The following is a 20,467-nucleotide window of genomic DNA, read 5'->3' on the forward strand; positions in this document are numbered from 1 at the left end:
ATGAAAATAATTTTGACCTTGAGAACCTCCTGAAAGCATCTTATGGACCCTCCAGAGTCTCCAGCCCACACTTGGAGAACCACTGAATTAGACGATAGTTAGCAGTAAATGAATTAGTGAATGGCAGGAAACAAGGAATAGTCAATAAAAGGATCATCTCAGCAGAGAGGCTGGGGACTATTACAGCCAGGTTGTTGGAAAGGTCATTGGATTGGCTGTTTTCAATTAATTATTTATCTTGTTATAAGGGAGGATTCAATCGGTAAATGGAGGCGGCATGGTGTATTTCCATATATGGCTGTGATGTGAAAAGGCGCCCATAAGACCTTTGTAAAAAACAAGATGTTGAGCATGTATCAGATTGCATGCCATCTTGGGGAGGAAGGAAGAGAGGGAGAAGGAGAAAATTTAAAACTCAAAATCTTATGGAAGTGAATGTTGAAAACTAAAAATAAATAAATCATTTAAAAAAACATGATGTTAATTACAGCTCTAGCTATTAAAATTCTAATAATCATCATAATTAATAGTTGGGTAGTGGGTAAGAAGGGATTAGAGTAATTATCCAGGGGCCATGGGAATCATCCTTGAGGGCATGGGAAGTAGTAAGTAGGGGAGAAAAGGAGGAGCAGGTGGAACTCTCTCACCTGACACGGTAAGGCTGGCTCCCTGGCTGACTCGGACACTGGCAATGTTAGACGCCACACAGTGAAAGATGCCACTGTCCTCAGCCCGAAGCCCTGTGATCTGCAAGACGCCCTTAGGCAGCAGAGTGTACCTGCCAGAGTCAAAGACAGAGACAGATAGTCCATCACAGTCACAGATGCAAAGTCCCAGGAAGGAAGTCAACCACAGCCATAGGCAGAAATGCACAGGCATAGCCCAGATCTGAGAGACGGCGACAGCATTTTATAACTCAACGAGGTCAGACAGAGAGGGAAAGGCCTCATATGTGCAAAAAAAAAACACCAAAAAAACCCAGCACTTTTTTGTAAAAACAAAAAACAGGATTCCCATTGATTGGGGAATGGCCAAATAAGTCATTGTACGTGAATGTAATGGAATATTAGACATAGGGACTCCATCATTGGCCTAAGGAACTCCCAGGTGAGGAAAGTCCCTCTACCAATGCAGTCATCCTAATCCCTCCATATAGAGTGAAACTGGGGCTCCGAGAAATGAAGGGGTTTGGCCAAGGTTCTACAGTTAGTAAGTGCCAGAGACAGGTTTGAACCTCTTTCTCTGACTCCAGATTCAGCACACATTCCAATATACCACATGACCTCTTGCCTTCTTCAAACCCTTAAACTATTTTGTATCTACCTCTTTTTTGCATTTATCATGGACAAAAGCTGGAGCCCAGGGCCTCTTACTTCAAGTTCAGTCTTCTTTTGACTATAGTTAGATATTAACCAAGGTCCCAGGAGCATCTCATCTGCACCCCATTTTCTGCAGTTTCCTTTTGCACCCTTAATGCAACCCATAGCCTTGGAGAGTTGCCTAGAAGACAGAGGTTCAATGACCCTAATCTCCTATCATACAGGGTCACACAGCCAGTATGTGTCAAGATTTGAATGCAGATCCTCCTGACTTCAAGGTTGCTTCTCTACCCACTTCATCATGCTCCCTCTCAATGGAATGTTATTGCACCATAAAATGATGAATGTGAGTAATTCAGAGAAACTTGGGAATTCGAACTGATGTTAAGTGAAGTAAGAAGAGCCAGAACAATTTACATAATGACCATAAAAATGGAAAAGAAAACCACACTCTTAAGACTTCCGGTCTCTGATCAGTACAGTGACTACACTGTATTATGTATACCTGTGACTACCGAAGACTTCAGGGGGAGCAGAGAGGTGGTAGCCAGTGGGTACAGAATGAGGCATATATTTCTAGATATGATCAATGTGTTGATTTATTTTGTTTGTGGCTCATTATTATCATTGAGGATTATATTATTATAGGGGAAGGAATCATTGGAAAGTAACAGTGATATTTAAAAAGGACATCAGTGAAACATTTTTAAAAGAAATCTATAGTTAAAAGGATCCACAGATAGCTAGTACAGGATATTCATCCACTGCCCATTTTATGTGAAGAAACTGCGCTCCAGACAAATGAAGTAGTCCTGTATTTGATAGCAGAGCCAGGCTTCCTGCTAATTCCATTATAACTCAGTCACGTACACAGTAACATTTGCAAATGTACTCTTACATGCAGGGCTTCACAGTCACCTCACAGCACCAACATCAGTACAGATAGCTACCGTCACGGTGATTAATATCTCCAACAGCTACCTGTGACCACCATCAATTTGTGTCTTTGTTAGTTTCTCTCTCACTCACCTGTCATTCCTTGTGTCAATGGGGATATGGTTCTTCTCCCACAGGATGAGGGGCTTGGGAAGCCCATGGATCTGGCACTGGAACCTGGCCACTCCACCCTCCTCACCCACTGTGGCCTGCGGGTGCACATGAAAGTCTGACATGGCTGGCAGGAGAGAGGAAGGGAAGGAAGGGAAATGGGGGTCAGGAAGGGCATCAAAGATTTGACTCAGAGAGGATCACGGGAAGAGCTCTGGGGTGACATTCCTCCAGATACTACCTCATTCCTGGTTGTAGCTCTTGCATTTAAAGGTGTGTGCAAAGATTACAAAAATGTAAATGGAAAGAAAAATTCAGAAAAGGAATATTGTAAAACTACAAAGAACGAGAATGTCTCCAAAGAACAGATCAGAGAAGATACTTTCCTTATTCTGTGGGTGTGGAAAGTTGCATATATTTTCAGATTTTTTTTTGTTGTTGTATTGATTGGCTTTTACTGATTTTTCATTGTTGTTGTTTTTTTTTTAATCCTTTGCTATATATGTGATGGATCTCTGGGAGGGAAAGAAGGAAGGCCACAAGGGGGAAATTTAAGGGATGTAAAAACAAAAGATATTGCATATCCTAAATGTCAATAACATGTAATATTGTCTCTCTATTTAGAATGTAAGTTCCTTGAGGGCAGGCCTGTTTCATTTTTGTCTTTGTATCCCCAGAGATTTGTTCAGTGCCTAGCATATAGTACTTAATTAATAAATGCTTGTTGATCAATTGATTAGTTGGCTTGTTGGACAACTCACACCATCCTTGTATCTGTATTTCCGTTTCCTTCCTCTGAGTCTTGGTGCATAGGTTTCCACACCTTCAGTTCAAATTTCCTTCTTCCAACTTCAGTAATAATTATGCCTTGAAATGCTATCAATCCTCCATGCCCCCAAAACATCACCTCACTGAAGTCTTCTTCTTGTCTCCCCACAACTGGAAAAAGGATTACTGGTCTGGAACTCAAAGGGACCTCACATCTATCCAGAGGTTCTTAACCTAGGGTCCCTGGATACATTGAAAGGAGTCAGTGAATTGGATGGGGAGCTACATCTTTATTTCCACATAACTGCTTTCCTTCACGGGCTATGCATTTCACAGACTGGGGTCCACAGATTTCAGCAGACTGCCAAAGGGGTCCATGACACAAAAAAGGTTAGGAACCCCTGATCTGGTCCGACCCCCTCATTTTCAGGAAAAAACCCACAACCTGGTACTCAGAGGGGTGAAGAGGTTTGACCAAGATCACACAGGTATTAAGTAGTGGGGTGGGGATTTGAACCTCTGGCATCTGACTCCAAATTCAGCACTCATTCCTATGCACCACATCATCTCTGGCCTTCCTCAAGCACCTCCCTACTAGCAATTTGTGTCTACCTCTTTTCTGCACGTATCCTGGACAAAAGCTGGAAACCAGGTCGCCTTACTTCCAATTCAGTCTTGTTTTTACTATAACTAGATGTTAACCCAGGTCCTGGGAGCATCTCATCTGCACCCCACTTTCTGCAGTCTCTTGTTGTACTCTCAGTTCTAGAACAAGGGCCCCTCCCCAATGAGACCCTTTCTTAGAGCAAGCAAGGAGGATTGGGATTTAATCATGGAGGTGACAGACAAGTGGATGGTGAGGATTCTCAGACCCACCAATCTACATTTCAATGTGTCATAAATATTCAGAACTCTCTCCTCCGCCCCCACCCCCACAACCTTTTGGGGCTCTAAATTAACCCCTTGAACTCTGCATCCAGGGGAATGTGTACAGGGATGGTTGACTGAGCCCCCTCTCCCCAAAATAAAAAGTCTTGGTCGAGGCTTTAGCTTTTTAAAATTGTATCATACTTCACACAAAGCCATTGGGAAGTGAGGGGCGGAGAGGCTGCAACAGCATCAAGGTCCCTATTTCATTAACATCCAGTTTGCTTCGAGTGCTGTGAGCCCAACTCACCATCTGTCCTCCCAGGCAGCCTGGGCCCCCTCCTTTCTGCCTTAGGCACTCCATCCACAAGGACAGTTGTTTCTCCCTCCCCTAAGGTGCTTCCATCCCCTCTGCTATTCCCTTCAGTTAGGGAGAAGTAGGGAAGCTTGGGAAAGCCCAAGGCACTAGACGGTCTGGTACCACCTCTGGTGCTCACCTCTCAAGGCCGTCTCCTTTGGCCCTGGCCCCTCACCTGCACCCTTGCCCTGTCCTTTGCTGAGAGCAGAATCTATCACTGAATCACAGATGGAGGCTTCACTGAGTCTAATCCACTCATTCTACAGATAAGGAAACTGAGGCCTAGAGAGATTAAGTGACCTGCCCAGGTTCACACAGCTAATAGGATCTGAACACCGTATGACAACTTCTGACCTTAAATGCCTGTTCTGCTGCCATCCCTGAGCAACAAAATATATTATTGAAGTGTCTGCTATGTGCCAGGCACAGTGCTACATGTTGGAGATATAAAGACCAAAAAAATAAAAAAATAAAAAAGAAACAGTCCCTGCCCTCAAATAGCTTACATTCTACTCATAGTGTCCTTACCATTCATAGGTTGGTCAATATCAAAATGCACTGAAATTCCCTTGGACCCATTCCTCTTTTCCTACAGCTTCCATGCAGAGGTGGGGAGGCTGTGGCCTCGAGGTCACATGCGGCCTTGCAGGTCCTTAGGTGCAGCCTTTTGACTGAGTCCAAGTTTGACAGAACAAATCCTTTTATCAAGGGGATTGGTTCTATGAAGCTTGGATTCAGCCAAAGGGCTGCCCTTGAGGACTTAAGGGCCACATGTGGCCTTGAGGCTATAGGTTCCACACCCTGCTCCAGAGTAGCTGTGAACATGTGATTATGTACCTACACACATCAGCCTCCATGAATGGTTGTCTGTGAGCAGCGGTGTGCTGGTAAATGTTTAACAACTGGCTCTCCACCCCTTTCCTTCCAAAATGTATACTTTTAAGTTGACTCTGAGTTATGAACATTTGTTCTCATCACTTTCTTAAGTCCAGGCAATCAACAAAACAACATATGAAGCCTAGATTTGTAGCATTTGTTCATTTCAGAGATTGAGAGGTAGTCTGAAGTGGTTCCAGCACGCTTCTGTCTACGTGTCTGAATGTGTATGTATGTATATACATATAGATATATACACATATGCACACATATATTCACTTATATGAAAATGACTTTATATTTCTGTGTCTGCCTGTGTCTCTGCATAATTTGTATCTGTGTATGTTAGTTTACACAGATATGTGTATGTAGCGATGCATGAGATTTAGAACTGAAAAGGACTGTGGAGGCCATCTATTCTAACTCCCTCATTTTAGAGAGAAGGAAATTGAAGTTCATACCGGTTAAGTGACTTGCTTAACATAGGCAATAAGTGGGAGCACTGGGATTCAAACCCAGGGCCCACTGACTTGAAAACCAATACATGTTCCACTAGACCACACTTTTATGCACGAGGAATTGGTGACCTATAGTGAAAAAAAGCACTGTAACTGGTCTCAAAGGTCCAGCCTGGCTGCCTTGCTAGCTCTGTACCACTGGCCAAATTACTTTACTTTTCTGAGCCTCAGTTTTCCCATCTATAAAATAGGGATTATAATAATTGCACTACTGGAATGGGCTTCAGTGTGCCCTCAGGCCAGACAATTTAGGATTCGGGGCACAATAACCAAGTCTGGCAGTAGGAGAAGCTCCCAGTTCAGTTGCTTTGGGGGGCTGGGAAATCAGAGTTCTAGATATCTTTCTCACTACACTGAGTCCTTCAGTCAGTGGGAAGAAATGAGAAAAGAAAAATAATTCATTCAACTAGCAAAACTCGATTTTCTTTGGCTCTAAGGAAGAGATATAAGAAAACCCTTCGGCCCTTCCCCCTACTCCTTTGCAGAGAGTGGGGGGAATCCATAGGTATCAACCATTGAACATGTCAGGTTTTTTCCATGTATTGATCAGTTTTTCTGAATTTTTTCTTTGTTAATTTTAAAAAATATTCTTTGTTATAGAGGATAGCTCTCTGAAAAGGAAACTGGGAAATCTTGATGCTATAAAAACAAAAAGTATCAAGAAAAATATTTTTTAAAGATGAAACTAGATTTCACACACACATCCACACACCTTACCATAGTCTTAAGTACTTGCTCATCTTGTTCATTCACCTTCACCTATTATCACCTGCCACCTCAGTCTCAATGCTTGTCATTCTCCTCCCAGTTGAGATGCCCATATGAGGATGCTAAAGCTAATCCCGTCCAGTCATTGGATGTCTCCCCTCTTTGCAGAAATGGAATCTCCACTGCTTCCAATTCTCTTTGCTCTGTAGAGAATCAGAGCCCTTTTTCCTGGGCGTAGAGAGCATGACCCTAGCCCTGTACCCAAATATATCCCCTGGGCTTGTGTCACAGTCTATAACTAAGCTGGGGGGGGGGGGTTGAGAGGCCTGGGTTCCACAAGCCCCTTCCCTCATAGTGTTATCAAAGCCATAAGGACAGCCGAGAAGGTTTTGGCTTCAACCACTGTACCAAAAGGGTTAGGACGCCACATGAAATTGGGAAAGGAAGAGAAAATTAGAAGCTTTCCCCCCCAAATCCCAACTCTAACAAGCAGTGGAAGACTTACTGGGCACCCCAAGTCTAGGCCCCCATCCCCAAACCCTAACCTCTAGACAAAGGGGTCATCCTCTTCTGTGTCATGGATTTGTGCCCCAGAATAATGTTTTTGTGTAGTTGAAGGAAATAATAAATTTCCATCAAAATATAGTGAAAAATAAAGATGTAATTTTTTTTTTCCCCAACCAAGTACACAGACTCTCTGAAATCTATCCATGGACCCCTGACCCCAGGTTAAAAACACTGGTCTAGAGAAACAGTGAAATTTCAGAGCTCCTGACTCCCTAACAGTGAGGACCAGATGTGGCCCCAGGGCCCTGTTTCACCCAGGGAGCTGGAAGGGAGGGGGTGCCGAATAGAGGCAGGGGGTGAGGTGGGGGAGGGGGAAGGAACCCTTTTTCCCCTCCATACTCCAGCTGGCGAGAAGCCTGTGCTGCCTCTACCCCAGGGACCCTGGGGAGGAACTAATGCAGTTGCCTCCTCATTAAAGGGCTTAATCCTTTTGTGTTTCCCTCCTCCTCTCCCTAGAGACTTACCAGCCAAAGGCAAAGCTAAATTGTTACCGAAGAGAAAAGGCTGGTGGAAGGCTAAAGCAGGGAGAGACTGGATTCTGTCTTGGGGAGCATTGGAGATAGAGAAAATGTTGCCCCGACTAGCACTGATGCCCTTAAGGCTGCCCCCCCCCCCAAATCCCCTGGCCTGCTTCTCCCCCTCCCCCGACCCTATTGCTCTAAGTCACATAGTATATTAGAAATAGAATTTGGGAATCACAGAATGTTAGAGCTGGAAGCAACTTTAGAAATGATCAAATCCGATGCCTCATTCAGAGGTAAAATGACCTACCCAGGATCACAAGACTAGTTAGTATCTCTGAAACTCTGAAACAGGGCTTCCCATTAGAATCAGGCATCTCAAGGGTAGATATTAGTTTGCTGCTTTTCTTTGTCTTCTCAGCACTTAATCAATGTTTGTTGATTGGTTAATGTCCAAAAATCCCTTGAATCACCCCCCTAATATATATGAGTATATGTGCAATTATATATACATATGACATTTAAATGTATATATGCTTATATATACATATAATATGTGGGCATTAATATATTAAGTGTATACAATGTATAATATTCTATATATTTTAATATATAATATTTAATATTTAATAATAAACATAAAACTATTTTAAATTGAGGCAGTAGTCTCCCTTCCCCCATCTTGTTAATGTCAAAAGAGATAGGAGCTGGACAGTGTGTCATTTCATGGGTATTGGGAACTCCTGATGAGGAAAGTATCTCTACAGAGGCCAGTGGGTACCTCATAGCCTTAGAGAGTTGCCCTGGGCACTGAGAGATTAAATGATTGGCTCAGGGTCACACAGCCACAGGGTATCATAGACAAGATTTGAACACTGAGCCTCCTGGCTCCCAGTTTAGGGTCTGAATCTGCCACAGCACGCCGTCTTAGCATTCACTTCAATACCTAGAAAAATACCCAGTTCCGCCAGAGAGCAATGTAAATTTCAGGTGGTGACTGCCACGATATTTTGGGCATGTAACTCATATCCAGCCATGCAAAGAAAGCTTTCTCCCAGAATACCCTAGCAGCTTCAACCAACACCAGGCCTCCAAGGTGATGTAATTCAGCATGGGGTGGGAATTCAGAGAAGTGGAAGCGATGTGTCTGAAGCCATCACCAACCCCTCCCCCAATTCACCCTGGTTCGAGCTAACAAGAGAGGTGTTTATTAGCGCACTGCGCTGCAGGTGATGTGTGGGCTCCAGAGACCAGGCTCCATCTGCCTGGGGAAATGGTTCCTCTCCCTACACCTGCTCTGCCCATAAGCACAACCTGTGGGGAAACTGGCTGACCACTCCTTGCAGATCTAAGAAGGGCTGATGAATGAGGAAATCTGTGTGGAGCCCGTGTGGAGATGTGGTCTTTTCCACTAAGCTTCCCAGCCCCTGTTTCATCAAGGAATGAATGAATGAAAAATTATTTTACTAAGCACCTACTATGTGCAAACCACTATACAAAAGCAGACAGTCACCCACATGTTCAAAAATATTTACAGCAGCTCTTTCTGTGGTGGCAAAGAATTGGAAATTGAGGGGATGCCCATTAGTTGTGGTATATGAATGTAATGGAATACTATTGTGCTGTAAGAAATGATGAGCAGCCAGACTTCAGAAAAACCTGGAAAGACTTGTATGGCCTGATGCTGAGTGCAGGGAGCAGAACCAGGAGAACATTGTACACAGAACAGCCACGTTGTGGGATGACTAACTTTGATAGACTTCTCAGCAATACAAGGATCTAAGACATCTCCAAAAGTCTCATGATAGAAAATGCTATCCACATGCAGAGAAAGAACTATGGAGGTTGAATGCAGAGGGAAGCATACTATTTGCTCTTTTTTTTCCTTCTGTTTTGTTTTGTTTCCTCTTTCTTGTGGTTCCTCCTATTGGTTCTAATGCTTCCTTACAACATGACTAATGTGAAAATATGTTTAACAGGAATGTATATGTATAGCCTATATAAGATTCAGCGCCATCTTGGGGAGGGAGGTGGGGAGGGAGCAGAAGAAAATTTAAACTCAAAAGCTTATGGAAGTGAGTGCTAAAAACTAAAAATAAATTAATTTTAAAAAGGCAGAGAGTTCTTGCTCTCAAGTAACTCACATTATAAACTGCTGTTGTTCAGTTGTGTCTGATTCTCTCATGACCCCATTTGGGGTATTCTTGGTAAAGATACTAGAGTGGTTTACCTTTCCTTCTCATTTCACAGATGAGGAAACTGAGGCAAGCAGGGCTATGTGACTTGCCCAGGGTCACACAGCTAGGAAGTATTTGAGGCCAGATTGGATTCAGGTCCTCCTGACTCTAGGCCCCCACTTGTGCTACCTCACTGCCCCTTCACATTATAATAGAGAGAGACAAAATACATAGGACAAGAGTTTGTAAATATTCTGCTTATTTTTCAGGCACACTTGCCAAAGCTAACTGGAGCCTATCGGAATCTTACAAGGTACTTCCAACTTCCAGGCAGAATTTTTCTCTCAGGAATAATAACAATCCTCTCTCCAACAGTTCCAGTTCTCCCCACCAGTGTTCCAGAATGGGAACATGACTGGTTGGGCAAGCCTATTCTTGGCTCTTCTTGGGTTCCCTGGGATAGGTTGTAAATTCATTGTGAGCAGGGATTGTTTCATTCTTTGTATTTGTATCCTCAGGGCCTAGCATAGTGCTTGCCACACTCATTGATTGACTAATTGATACTGTCTTAGAGGTATAAGCTAAGGTATAAGCAAATTCCAAAACCCAGCAGTAAGAATTTGGAAGGCCCATCTTACTATCAGCCACAAACATTTTCCCAAATCACAGGCTCATAGGATCATCAGATTTAATTTAAAGATAGGAGGAAGCTGAGTTGTCATATATTCTAAAGTACAGTGGTGCTGGAGCCAGAGGATCTGAGTTCAAATTCCAGCCTTGCCTGTGTGACCTTGGCAAAGTCCATCTCCTTCTCTGGCCTTCTTAATTGTGAAATGAGGGGATTGGATTAGAGGACCCCTGAAATCTCTTCTAGCTCGGAATCTATGGGCCTCTCCTCTTGCTCTAACTCCCTCATTTAATTTTTTTACTGATGTTTTTGTTTCCCTCTCCTATTCTGTGAACCTTTCCTTGTAACAACGGTTTAAAAAGAAAGGGAGGAAAAAGCAATTTCCAACTAAACAACACATCAGCTGAGTTTGACAGTTTATTCGATGTTCAACACCCATTATCCCCAAACATTTTCTCATCTCTGTGCCTTCATTTTAGAGGCAGAAGCTCAGTGACACTCTAAGAAGATGTTCCCATAGGAATGCATGGTGACTCAAGGCCCAGAAGTGGTACCTGAGACCCCAAGAACTCAGAAGAAAGCAGTACTTTGAAAAGAGGGGGAAAAGTCACCTTCCCCCCAATGTGGAGCTCACCTGTGTTGGAGCTGACACTGATTAGCTAATGTACTAATGGTCAGCCACCATTAGGGTCACACAATTCACTTCCCCAACACACACACACACACACACACACACACACACACACACACACACACCCCTTAAGGAACCTATCACAAAAATACAGCCTTTCTCCCCCTGCCTTCTCTCTCTCTCTCTCTCTCTCTCTCTTTCAGCCAAAGACAAGGTTTATTAAAGATTCTCCATGTTGGCCTGAGTCTTAAGGAATTGGAACATTTGTGATCCTCGTATTGGCTAGATTTTAAGAATCTGAGCCCCCCTGCCTTCTCTTGAAGGCAATCAAAGTGTTTGATAGTAGAAAGTAGTCAGAGGATCTGGGTTCAAACATTGCCTCTTAGCTTAGGCAAGTCACTTAACTTTCCTGGCCTCAGTTTCCTTGTTTGCAAAATAAGGGGGTTAGACCAGATAGGCTCTAAGGTCCCTTCAGAGCTAGGTTGTGAAAGCCTGGGGCTAGACTAGGCTGTGGGAGGTTTCCTGAATCCTCTCTCCATAACTGAGTACTGAGGATAGACAATGGCCAATGAAGTCTGTGGATCGGGAAAACTGGCAGGATGGAGGTGTTGCGAGTTGGGGGGCGGGGGGAAGAGGAAGAGAGGGAATGAAACATTTACCTCCAATAAGTTCAGAGATAAAACTTCCCCATGTCCCTCCCGGCCCCTCTGGCCACTCCAAACTTCATGGCAGGGATCCGGGGAGGTGGGGAGGGGCCAGCTTTAGATGGAAGCAATCCAAAGAAGAAAGAAGGAAGCAAAAATGGTAGGGCAGGAAATGACTCCCTGATACCCTCCATAAATCACCTGGGGAGGGGGAGGAGGGAGGTCTGCTGGGAGACCAAAGGCAGCTCAGGAATGGGAGGGAAGGGCTTTCCTCTGGGGCCACTGGACTTGGGTTATGTCTTGCCTGGTCCTGATTAGAGAGGAAGAGGGGGGGAGCAGAGGCTAAAGGGTTGAGGGGTGGGGGAAGAAGCCGGGAGGAGGATGGTACAGAACCAGGCTGCTGAAATGAAGCTGCCTGATTAATACATCCAAATTTGGGCCTCTTGGGCCTGAAGACCTCCAACACTGAGGCTACCGGCCACAAAGGCACTCTGTTATGGACCCCTGCTAATACAGGTTTATTATTATCTGAAAGTCAGAGAAACAGGGGCCAAAATCAGTAACTTCCCCCTGCCCCCAATATCACACAGATGTGCTATAAAAGCCCAATAGAAGAGAATAAGCCTGAGACAAACCCCTAGCACATAGCCTCCCTCCAAAAAGGGCCCCATCATATTTAAATTATTTTACCAAGATCTCCCTTAATTGATTCATTTGTGACAGAAGGGCTCCATGCTGACATAGAATAATATCGTCTCTCTTCTCTTTTGGAGACAAGAGGATGTAGCTATAAATCCTGCCTCTGATACTTTAATCAATCAATAAAAATTTATTAAATGCCTACTATGTGTCAGTCACTGTGCTAAGAGCTAGGGATACACGAAGAGGCGAAAGACAGTAAATCAGACCTTGCCTTCAAGGAGCTCACAATCTAAACAAATGCAAACAAATATGTACTAAACAAGCCGAATGCAGGACAAAGAGGAGATAGTTCATACAGGGAAGGCAGTAGAATTTAGAGGGGTTGGGAAAGGCTTCCGGTAAATGATGGGATTTTAGATGAAACTTAGAGGAAGCCAAGGTATGACCTCAGGCACATCATTTAACCCTTCTGAGCCTCAATTTCCCCCTCGGTAAAACAAGGAGGAGGCGAGACTAGATAACCTTGAAAGTCTCTTTTGTCTCTAAATCTATGATTTTTCTCACTGTCCCCAACAAGCTAGGACCCCTTCCACCCAATAGTAGGTAGCGCCTCATAAATCCAGGCTACCAGCCACTCTCTAACCCTATCTCCACTCTTCCTTCCAACACTGGCATCCAGGAAGACCCAAACTTCAGACCTTGTCCCTACAAGCACTTACTTCTCTCTACCCACCCCCAACAAAATTTTTTAAATTAACACCTTTTGTTAAACTTAATGCCCTCAACCCTACTCATCAAAACCAGCCCCATCTGGCAAACGTATGCAATGCTGTACACCCACAGCCCCCCACCTTTCTGCAGAGAAGAGGAGCCTGTTTCATCTTGTTTTCCAGAAAGAAGACTCTTCATTGCAATTATTCTGAATTTAACTACTTTTTAGTGTCTTGCATTAGTTTTCAATCTGTGTTCATTTCTAGACAGACACAGAAGGATTCTTGGCTTTTCTGAAATAGTCGTTGCAGGCTCGCCATACACTGACATCCCTAGAATATTGACTAGGGAGTAACTTAAGAGATCAGAAAATGAGTCCAGCCTCCTGCTTTTTATGGATTAAAAAAAAAAAACTGGGGCCCAGTTAAATGATATAACCGGTCCACTCGTCACACAGCTAGGAAGTGTCAGAGACTCGCACTCTTCTTTCCCTTCTCCTAGGAATTTGTAGCCTCTACACAGATGATGGGTGGGTGGGGGAATGGAGGGAAGGGGAGTGAGCACATTATAAATCAAAGTCAACCCAACCACTGAGCCTTGCCAGCTTCTTACTCGTTTGGTACGGGGCCTTTTAAGAGGCCTCAATAAACACACTCTTCATAGGAAGAAGCCAGGCCCAGTAATTGGAGTCTTGATTTCTCCAGTAAAATGTTTACAAAGCCCATAAACTCATGCCTTTATTGGTCCTGGCTCATTCGCTGGACTGGAAGTAGCTCTCAGAGGTGTAATTAAAGCACCTGCTGTTGGCCGACCATGTCTAGCTCTGCTCTCCAGCCCAGTCCCCAGCGCCAAGGAGATCAGGTGTGGGTGTCCCGCATAGCTGTGTGGCAGGACTGCTGCCCTGATAATCACACCCATGAACCTTCTCACATCTGTACGGTGCTTCTCACCCTTCAAGGAGCTCTCCCTTTGGTCTCTGAAACACCGTGAGAAGCAGGCTCCATAGGAATTATTATCCCATCTGAGAGATGAGAAAATGGGGAGGTTCTAAAGAGATTCTGTGACTTGCAATTGGAAATCTTGAGAGTTATCAGCAGAGTCAACAGAGATCTCTTGACTCCTGGACCAGTACTCTGACACACAATGATGTCTCCCCACCAGCTGTGCCCCAGCTGTGTTGCGGGACATTGGCTCTGATCAGGGGACAGTTCCCACTCAGCCCAGATGTGGGAGAACAGGGAAAGTCAGGGGATGGGGTGAAGAGACTTCTATTTTTTCCTTCCCTTGAACCCTGCCCCCCTCAAAAAAAAATAACAACAACAAAGTGAAGGCCTGGGTTTAGAGTCTAACCCCTAAATAGCAGCTCTGAGGGGAGGCATGGCCTGGTGGGGGGTGGGGAAGTAGCTGGTAGGGGTGGGAGATTCCCTAGATTTACAAATAGAATAAAAGAATCACAACAGGCCCCACTCAGCTTTGCTCAAAGGAATGATTTATTTATCTGGGGCTTTTGCCTGGATGACCCTGCCCTGGGGAGCCTCTGAATCCTCTTTGTCTGCCCCTGGGCCTCCTCACCTCCCACTCTCAGACCCAAGCCCCTGAATCCTACCCCCTCCTGCTCTCATCAGCTCCCACCCCCTACTCCATCCCTGGGCCCCATTTCTTACACAAAAGCCAACTTTGTCTTTAAAGTGAGCAGCCATAAATCCACGCTGCTTCTGTCCTCTGCCTCCTAAAACAGGGAGCAGAAAAGGAGGGTAGAAAGGGGACTGGGAAAGGGCGAAGGGAAGGAAGGTGGCCTGCTTCAGAAAGGCAGCTTCAGCAGTGCCCATTGGCCAGCCCGGGGTGAGAGAAGCAGGTTGCCTTATGGCCTCATCTTGGTTTTCGATGGACCGCAAAATGCATGAAGCAGCTGCTGAGGAGACACAATATGGGGTTCTCCATCTGGCTCTGTGCTAGGTTTTTTATAACACAGAGGGAGTTAAAGCCTCCAATCTTTGGCCAATATTCTTTAATCTCTACAACAAGGAAGCCATTCCCCAGCACCACAGTAATTCACCTTTCTATAGGGCATTCAGGTTTTCAAAGTTCTTTGCACAAAACCTAGTTTGATCTTCATAATAATCCTGTACTCTTATCCTTGTCTCCATTTTACTGATGAAGAAACTGAGGGCAATTTGCAACCTGCCTAGGGTCACACAGCTAGTAAGTACCCCATATGATAAGCAGAGCTTAATAGCTAGGTAGGTATCTCTTTGCCAGACCCTAGGGGTTGCCTGATTCTCACAATCACCGTTATCATTACTACCAATATAATCACCACCACCTGCTCAACAGAACTTTTTATAGTGTGTGAAGTGTGCTTTATATCCATTAATCCATCAATCAACAAGCCATGTGCCAGGCACTATGATAGACACTGAGAATACAAAGACAAAAGTGAAACAATCCCTGCCCTCAAGGAGCTTACCTTTTTTTGGGAAAACATGGGAGAACATCATACTCCATTGTGTAGGGGTGTACTTTATATAGTATCTTTTTTTTTATTTTTGGTGAGGCGGTTGGGGTTAAGTGACTTGTCCGGGGTCACACAGCTAGTGAGTGTTATATGTCTGAGGTCGGATTTGAACTCAGGTCCTCCTGACTCCAAGGCCAGAGCTCTACCCACTGCGCCACCCAGCTGCCCCTATATAATATCTTCTTAAAGAAATTTTCATACACTGTCAAGGTGTATACTTTATAATATCTTCTGAAACTCAGATCTGATCTTATCATACACCTAACCCAGTCCAGTGGGCAGGTGGGTGGGACAATAGAGTGCCAGGCCTGGTGTCAGGAAGACTCATCTTCCTGAGTTCAAATCTGGTCTCAGAGACTTACTCGCTGTGTGACCCTGGGCAAATCACTCAACCGGGTTTACCTCAATTTCTTCATCTGTGGAATGAGCTAGAAAAGGATATGGCAAACCACTCCTTTATCTTTGCCAAGAAAATCCCTAACGGGGATCACAAAGAGTCAGACATGACTGAAAACAATTCAACAACTGAATCCTACCCCACTGGCTCCCTATTACCTCCATGCTCAAATATAACTCTTCTGTTTGTCTTTTAAAGTCATTAAAAAGACCCTACCCCTTTCCTACCTTTCTAGTTTTCTTATACCTTACTCCCCTCCACTTTATTCTGACATCCTTCGAAACTGGCCTCCTTGCTGTTTCTAGAACAAAACTCTGTCTCCCAATGGCAGGTGTTTTTACTGACTGTCCCCCATACCTGGAACACTCTCTCTCCTCCTCTCTGCTTTCTGGTTTCCTTCGCTTCTTTCAAGTCTCAGTGAAAGTCCCACATTCTGCAAGAATCCTTTCCTGGTATTCCTTAATCTTAATGCCTTCCCTCTGAGACTACCCCAAATTTATCCTGTATAGATCTTGTGTGTACATGGTTATTAGTATGTTATCTCCCCTATTAGATTGTCAACTCCTTGAGGGCATGGATTGTCTGTTTTTTGCCTTTCTTTGTATCCCCAGTGCTTAGCACAGTACCTAGAACATAGCAAGTCCTTGATCAATACTAGACAATTGGCTATAGAGTAAGAAATGTGGAGTATGCCTTAGAGATTGTGGAAGTATCTTAGAAGGGGTGAGTTGAGTAAAATCTTCCAGAATATGTGGGATAACACAGGTAATATAGAATACAAGTTACATCACTAGATCTTGTCCCATGGGGCCTCCCCAGTATCCATCATGGCAGCCACCTTCCCAGTCATAACAGGAGAGGCAAAAGAGATGTTTTGTGTGATCCAGTTGGATGTAAGCTCCTTGAAGGCAGGAATTGTTTTCATTTTTGTTTTTGTGTGTCCAGTTCCAAGAACTGTGCCTGGTATACAGCTGGCACTTAAATCAATGTTTGCTGAATTGCTTTCAATTGATCCCTTTCCTGAACCTCCAGGTGGCTGGATTTTAGGGATGGAAAAGAGAAAGAGAGGATAGTGCAGGATTGAAGCAACAAAAAGAATTTTCTGGAAAGCAAGCCCTTCTAGAGGATCAGCCTAAGGGCATACAACATGGCACCAGGCAATGTTTGAGCAGTAAGGGACCTTAGGACCCTTCCTTTTACATATCGCCCAGTCCACACCAGAAGGCTTTGGCAACTTGTGCTCATTGCTGAGAGCAAAGAGAAATTTCAGAAGTCACAAATTGATCAAGCAATACCTGCCCAAAGCCCTGAAGCCCTTCCTGGGGGTTACTGAATTGAAACTACCCTCAAACCCCAGAGTTATTTGCCACTACTCACATTTATATGGCTCTGATTTCAGATCTAAGAAAGACTTTCCTCGCAACAACCTTCTGAAGAAGGTAGTACAAATATTATTAACCCCATTTTACAGGAAAAAAAAACGAAGCACAAAAGGGTGAGGCAGAGTGGTAAAAAGGCTGTTGTTGTTTCCAACTTTCATGACCCCATTTGGGGTTTTCTTACAAAGATATTGGAGTGATTTTCCATTTCCTTCTCCAACTTGTTTTACAGATGAGGAAACTGAGGCAAACAGGGTTAAGTGACTTGCCCATGGTCACACAGGTGTCAGGCCAGATTTCAACTCAGGTCTTCCTGACTGCAGGCCTGCCATTCTATCCACTGTGCCCCCTAGCTGCCAGTATAAAGAACAGAGCACTTATAGCACCCTAGTGATGTGTCCATTGTTGGGGGTTTTTAGGTAAGAGCTTTCCTTCTGGAGATCAAGCAAGTCTGAACTATCCCACAGTAAGAGCTTCCAAACCCTGAATGTAGCTCAATGACAATGACAGGGTAACATTCCTGAGAGAATGTGCATTCAGGCCCCTCTGCCCCTTCCCAAGGACCTTGAGTAGATCCAGGTCTACAGTCCAGAACCTCCAAATGTCTTCTGGACATTCCATGCCTATGTCCTGCTCTCATCTTAAATTCAACATGTTCAAATCTCATCTTCCCTGAGAGGCCAGCCCATGTTCTACTCCCTCTTATTTTGGAGGCAAGGAAACCAAGACACAGAGATATGAAATAATTAACGATCTGAAGCAGAATTTGAGCCCAGGTCTCCTGACTCCAAGTCTAAGCAAGGCATTTTCCACTATTCTGTTCTGCCCTCTCTGCAGAGATACACACATCTATACACCTCTTCAGGCCAAGATCACAAGCCTAAGTACCTACAAGCCCCCTCCCAAAAACGGGAAAGCACAATTACCCAAGATGCATAGCAACACAGAGATACAGAGACACGCACATCCATGAAAAGATGTGGGCAAGCCTAGGAATGTGCAGAGAGAGCTCCACACCAGCACAAACACACACACACACACACACACACACACACACACACACACACTGCTCGAAGCTCCACACAGCTGACTTCATTTTAATTGAATCCCCTCAGGGTTTTTGGTACAAGCTTTATAGTGCATAACTAATACCGATGAGCAAGCTTGATAAAGGTTGCATTATTACTCTACTAATGGGTCACTTCATCCACAAAGGCTTCCTAATTTATTTGAAAACAGGTTCCTGAGCCACAAGTAATGGGGCATATATACCAGACTGGCTCCCCCCTGCCCTTCTCTAGGGCCAGGACCTTTTCAAATGTGAGCAAGTATTATATGGGCTAATCAAAAGCTGGAAACAAACTGCTGGAGCATTGGGGAATGGCTGAACAAGTGTGGCATATGAATGCAATTAGTCCTTATGGCATACACTGTAGGGACTGGCGACCATGAAGCATTCAGAGAATTCTGGGGAGACTTGAGGGGAGTGATACAGGCATGAAGAGAATGGAGGCGGAAGAAAGAAATACACACTACCAGGAACAAGGTAAATACAGTTAAGGTGTACAAATACCTAAATCTAGTCAAACCCAGCTGTCAATGTTGGTATCTCAGTTGTCAAAGCTAAAGAGCACAGCTCTCCTTTCTTTTAACATGTGATGAACTGTGTCCAGGAAAGGTGCTTTGGAGGGGGAACTCGGGTGTTTGTTGGGAAGTCCATTGTGTCCAAACCAAACGTATCCACAGATCTTTTCAGAGTAAGAAATGTAAACGGGGCACACAAAATGAAAATAAAAGACATTCTAGTACTCCTGTAACCCAAAGGCCAGTACAACTTTAGCATTTTACAGATGTGGAAGTTAAGATCCAGGGAGGTTAAGTGATTTGCTCCAGGTCACAAAGGAAGTGTCCAGTCCTCTGATTCCAGAGATGGCACTCTCTCCACTGTACCTCCTATAATTTTATAAATGAGGAAACTGAGGCATAAAGAGGTGGTGACATCTAGAAAGCAGCCTTGCCCAGTGGATGAAACAATTGGGAAGTGAATGAAGATCTTCAGACTCCCAATCCAAGATTCATTCCACTACACCATAAGAGCTGTCACACAGCTAATAAGTGTCCAGATCAGGATCTGAACTATGGTTCTCCCGATTTCAGATCTAATGTCTTCTTGGCTATGCAATTCTGCCTTCTCTTGGGAGACCGGGTACCGGAAACAGATGTGGGAATGCAGGCCAGTTTAGGCCAGACCTAGGAGTTCAGATCTTGGCATCCTATGGGCTAAGCATCTGAGCTAGGTCGTTAGAGGAGGTGGCCAGGCAGTCACCTGGGATGTCATAAAGGATAGAGAAGTGTGGTTTACATCCAGAGAGAGTCTTCCTAAAAGCTACAAAAGCCTGACTTTATATAAATGCAGATATTTTAATGCCCGAAATTTCCATTTTCCGAAGCCATAGGTTTTCATTTTCTGATGGTTACAGCGTCAGTCAGTTGTAGAGAAGGCTGGAAGCCCCTAGGGGACAGTAATGGAGAGGCAGAGGGAGAGGCGGTATCATTTCCAAGCCTGGCCTGGGGCTTGGTTGGGCAATGACCCTGCCTCCAGAGGCTCCGTTCTTTGGCCCACAAACACCGAAGGCCTCCAATTTTCTTTAACAAAAATGGGAGCTATCCCACTGCATCTCATCACTCTGCCCTTTTTGTTAGCACACAAGATGCCCCTTATCCTCCGGAAAGGGGACTTGTAAGGAGTGGGGATGGGGGTGGGGACTGGCCTGGAGCTATTAAGTAAATTGCTTGCACATGAATGTCTGTTCCTTTCAACAAGGGAATGAAGCTTATTGGGGATTTGTAGGTCCTAAGGCATCCTAATGTAGTGAAAAGAATGCTGACTGAGGCATCAGGAGCACTCAGATTCTAGTCTTGGCTCTCCTACCATCTAGCTGTGTGACCTTGGGCAAATCACCCAACCTCTCTGAGTCTCAGTTTCCTTAAAGAGGTGCTTGTAACAGATGGTTTCTGAAGTTCCTTCCCATGCTAAGATTGTAAGACTTTAATGAGAAATGCAGTGACTTTCCCATCCACATTTGGAGGCTTCCTCACTCCATACCAAAAACCTCCCAAGTCCCCTCTTATTCTCACAGGAGAGCTCAACTCGGGATTCTCTGTGCTACCAAGATACCCAACCTCGAGGTCAGGAAGAACAAAGATACAGATGTAAACTCCTCAGTGGATAGAGTGCTGGGCTTGGAACCAGG

The 20,467-nt window shown here is 44.5% G+C and overlaps 1 protein-coding gene across 1 annotated transcript in view; it reads right to left on the reverse strand.

Annotated features, from left to right (window-relative positions):
- The window catches only part of IGDCC3 (immunoglobulin superfamily DCC subclass member 3), a 69,979-nt gene that overhangs the window by 13,176 nt on the left and 36,336 nt on the right, over nucleotides 1-20,467 (reverse strand). Inside the window, exons 3-4 of the mRNA XM_027851989.1 lie at nucleotides 2,349-2,493; nucleotides 648-778 (exon numbers count right to left, since the gene is read on the reverse strand). Coding sequence (XP_027707790.1) covers nucleotides 648-778; nucleotides 2,349-2,493 — 276 coding nt within the window. The remainder of the gene's footprint in view (nucleotides 1-647; nucleotides 779-2,348; nucleotides 2,494-20,467) is intronic.

This window comes from Vombatus ursinus, unplaced genomic scaffold, assembly GCF_900497805.2.
Source record: "Vombatus ursinus unplaced genomic scaffold, bare-nosed wombat genome assembly UNPS02009205.1, whole genome shotgun sequence".
Taxonomy (NCBI): Eukaryota; Metazoa; Chordata; class Mammalia; order Diprotodontia; family Vombatidae; genus Vombatus; species Vombatus ursinus.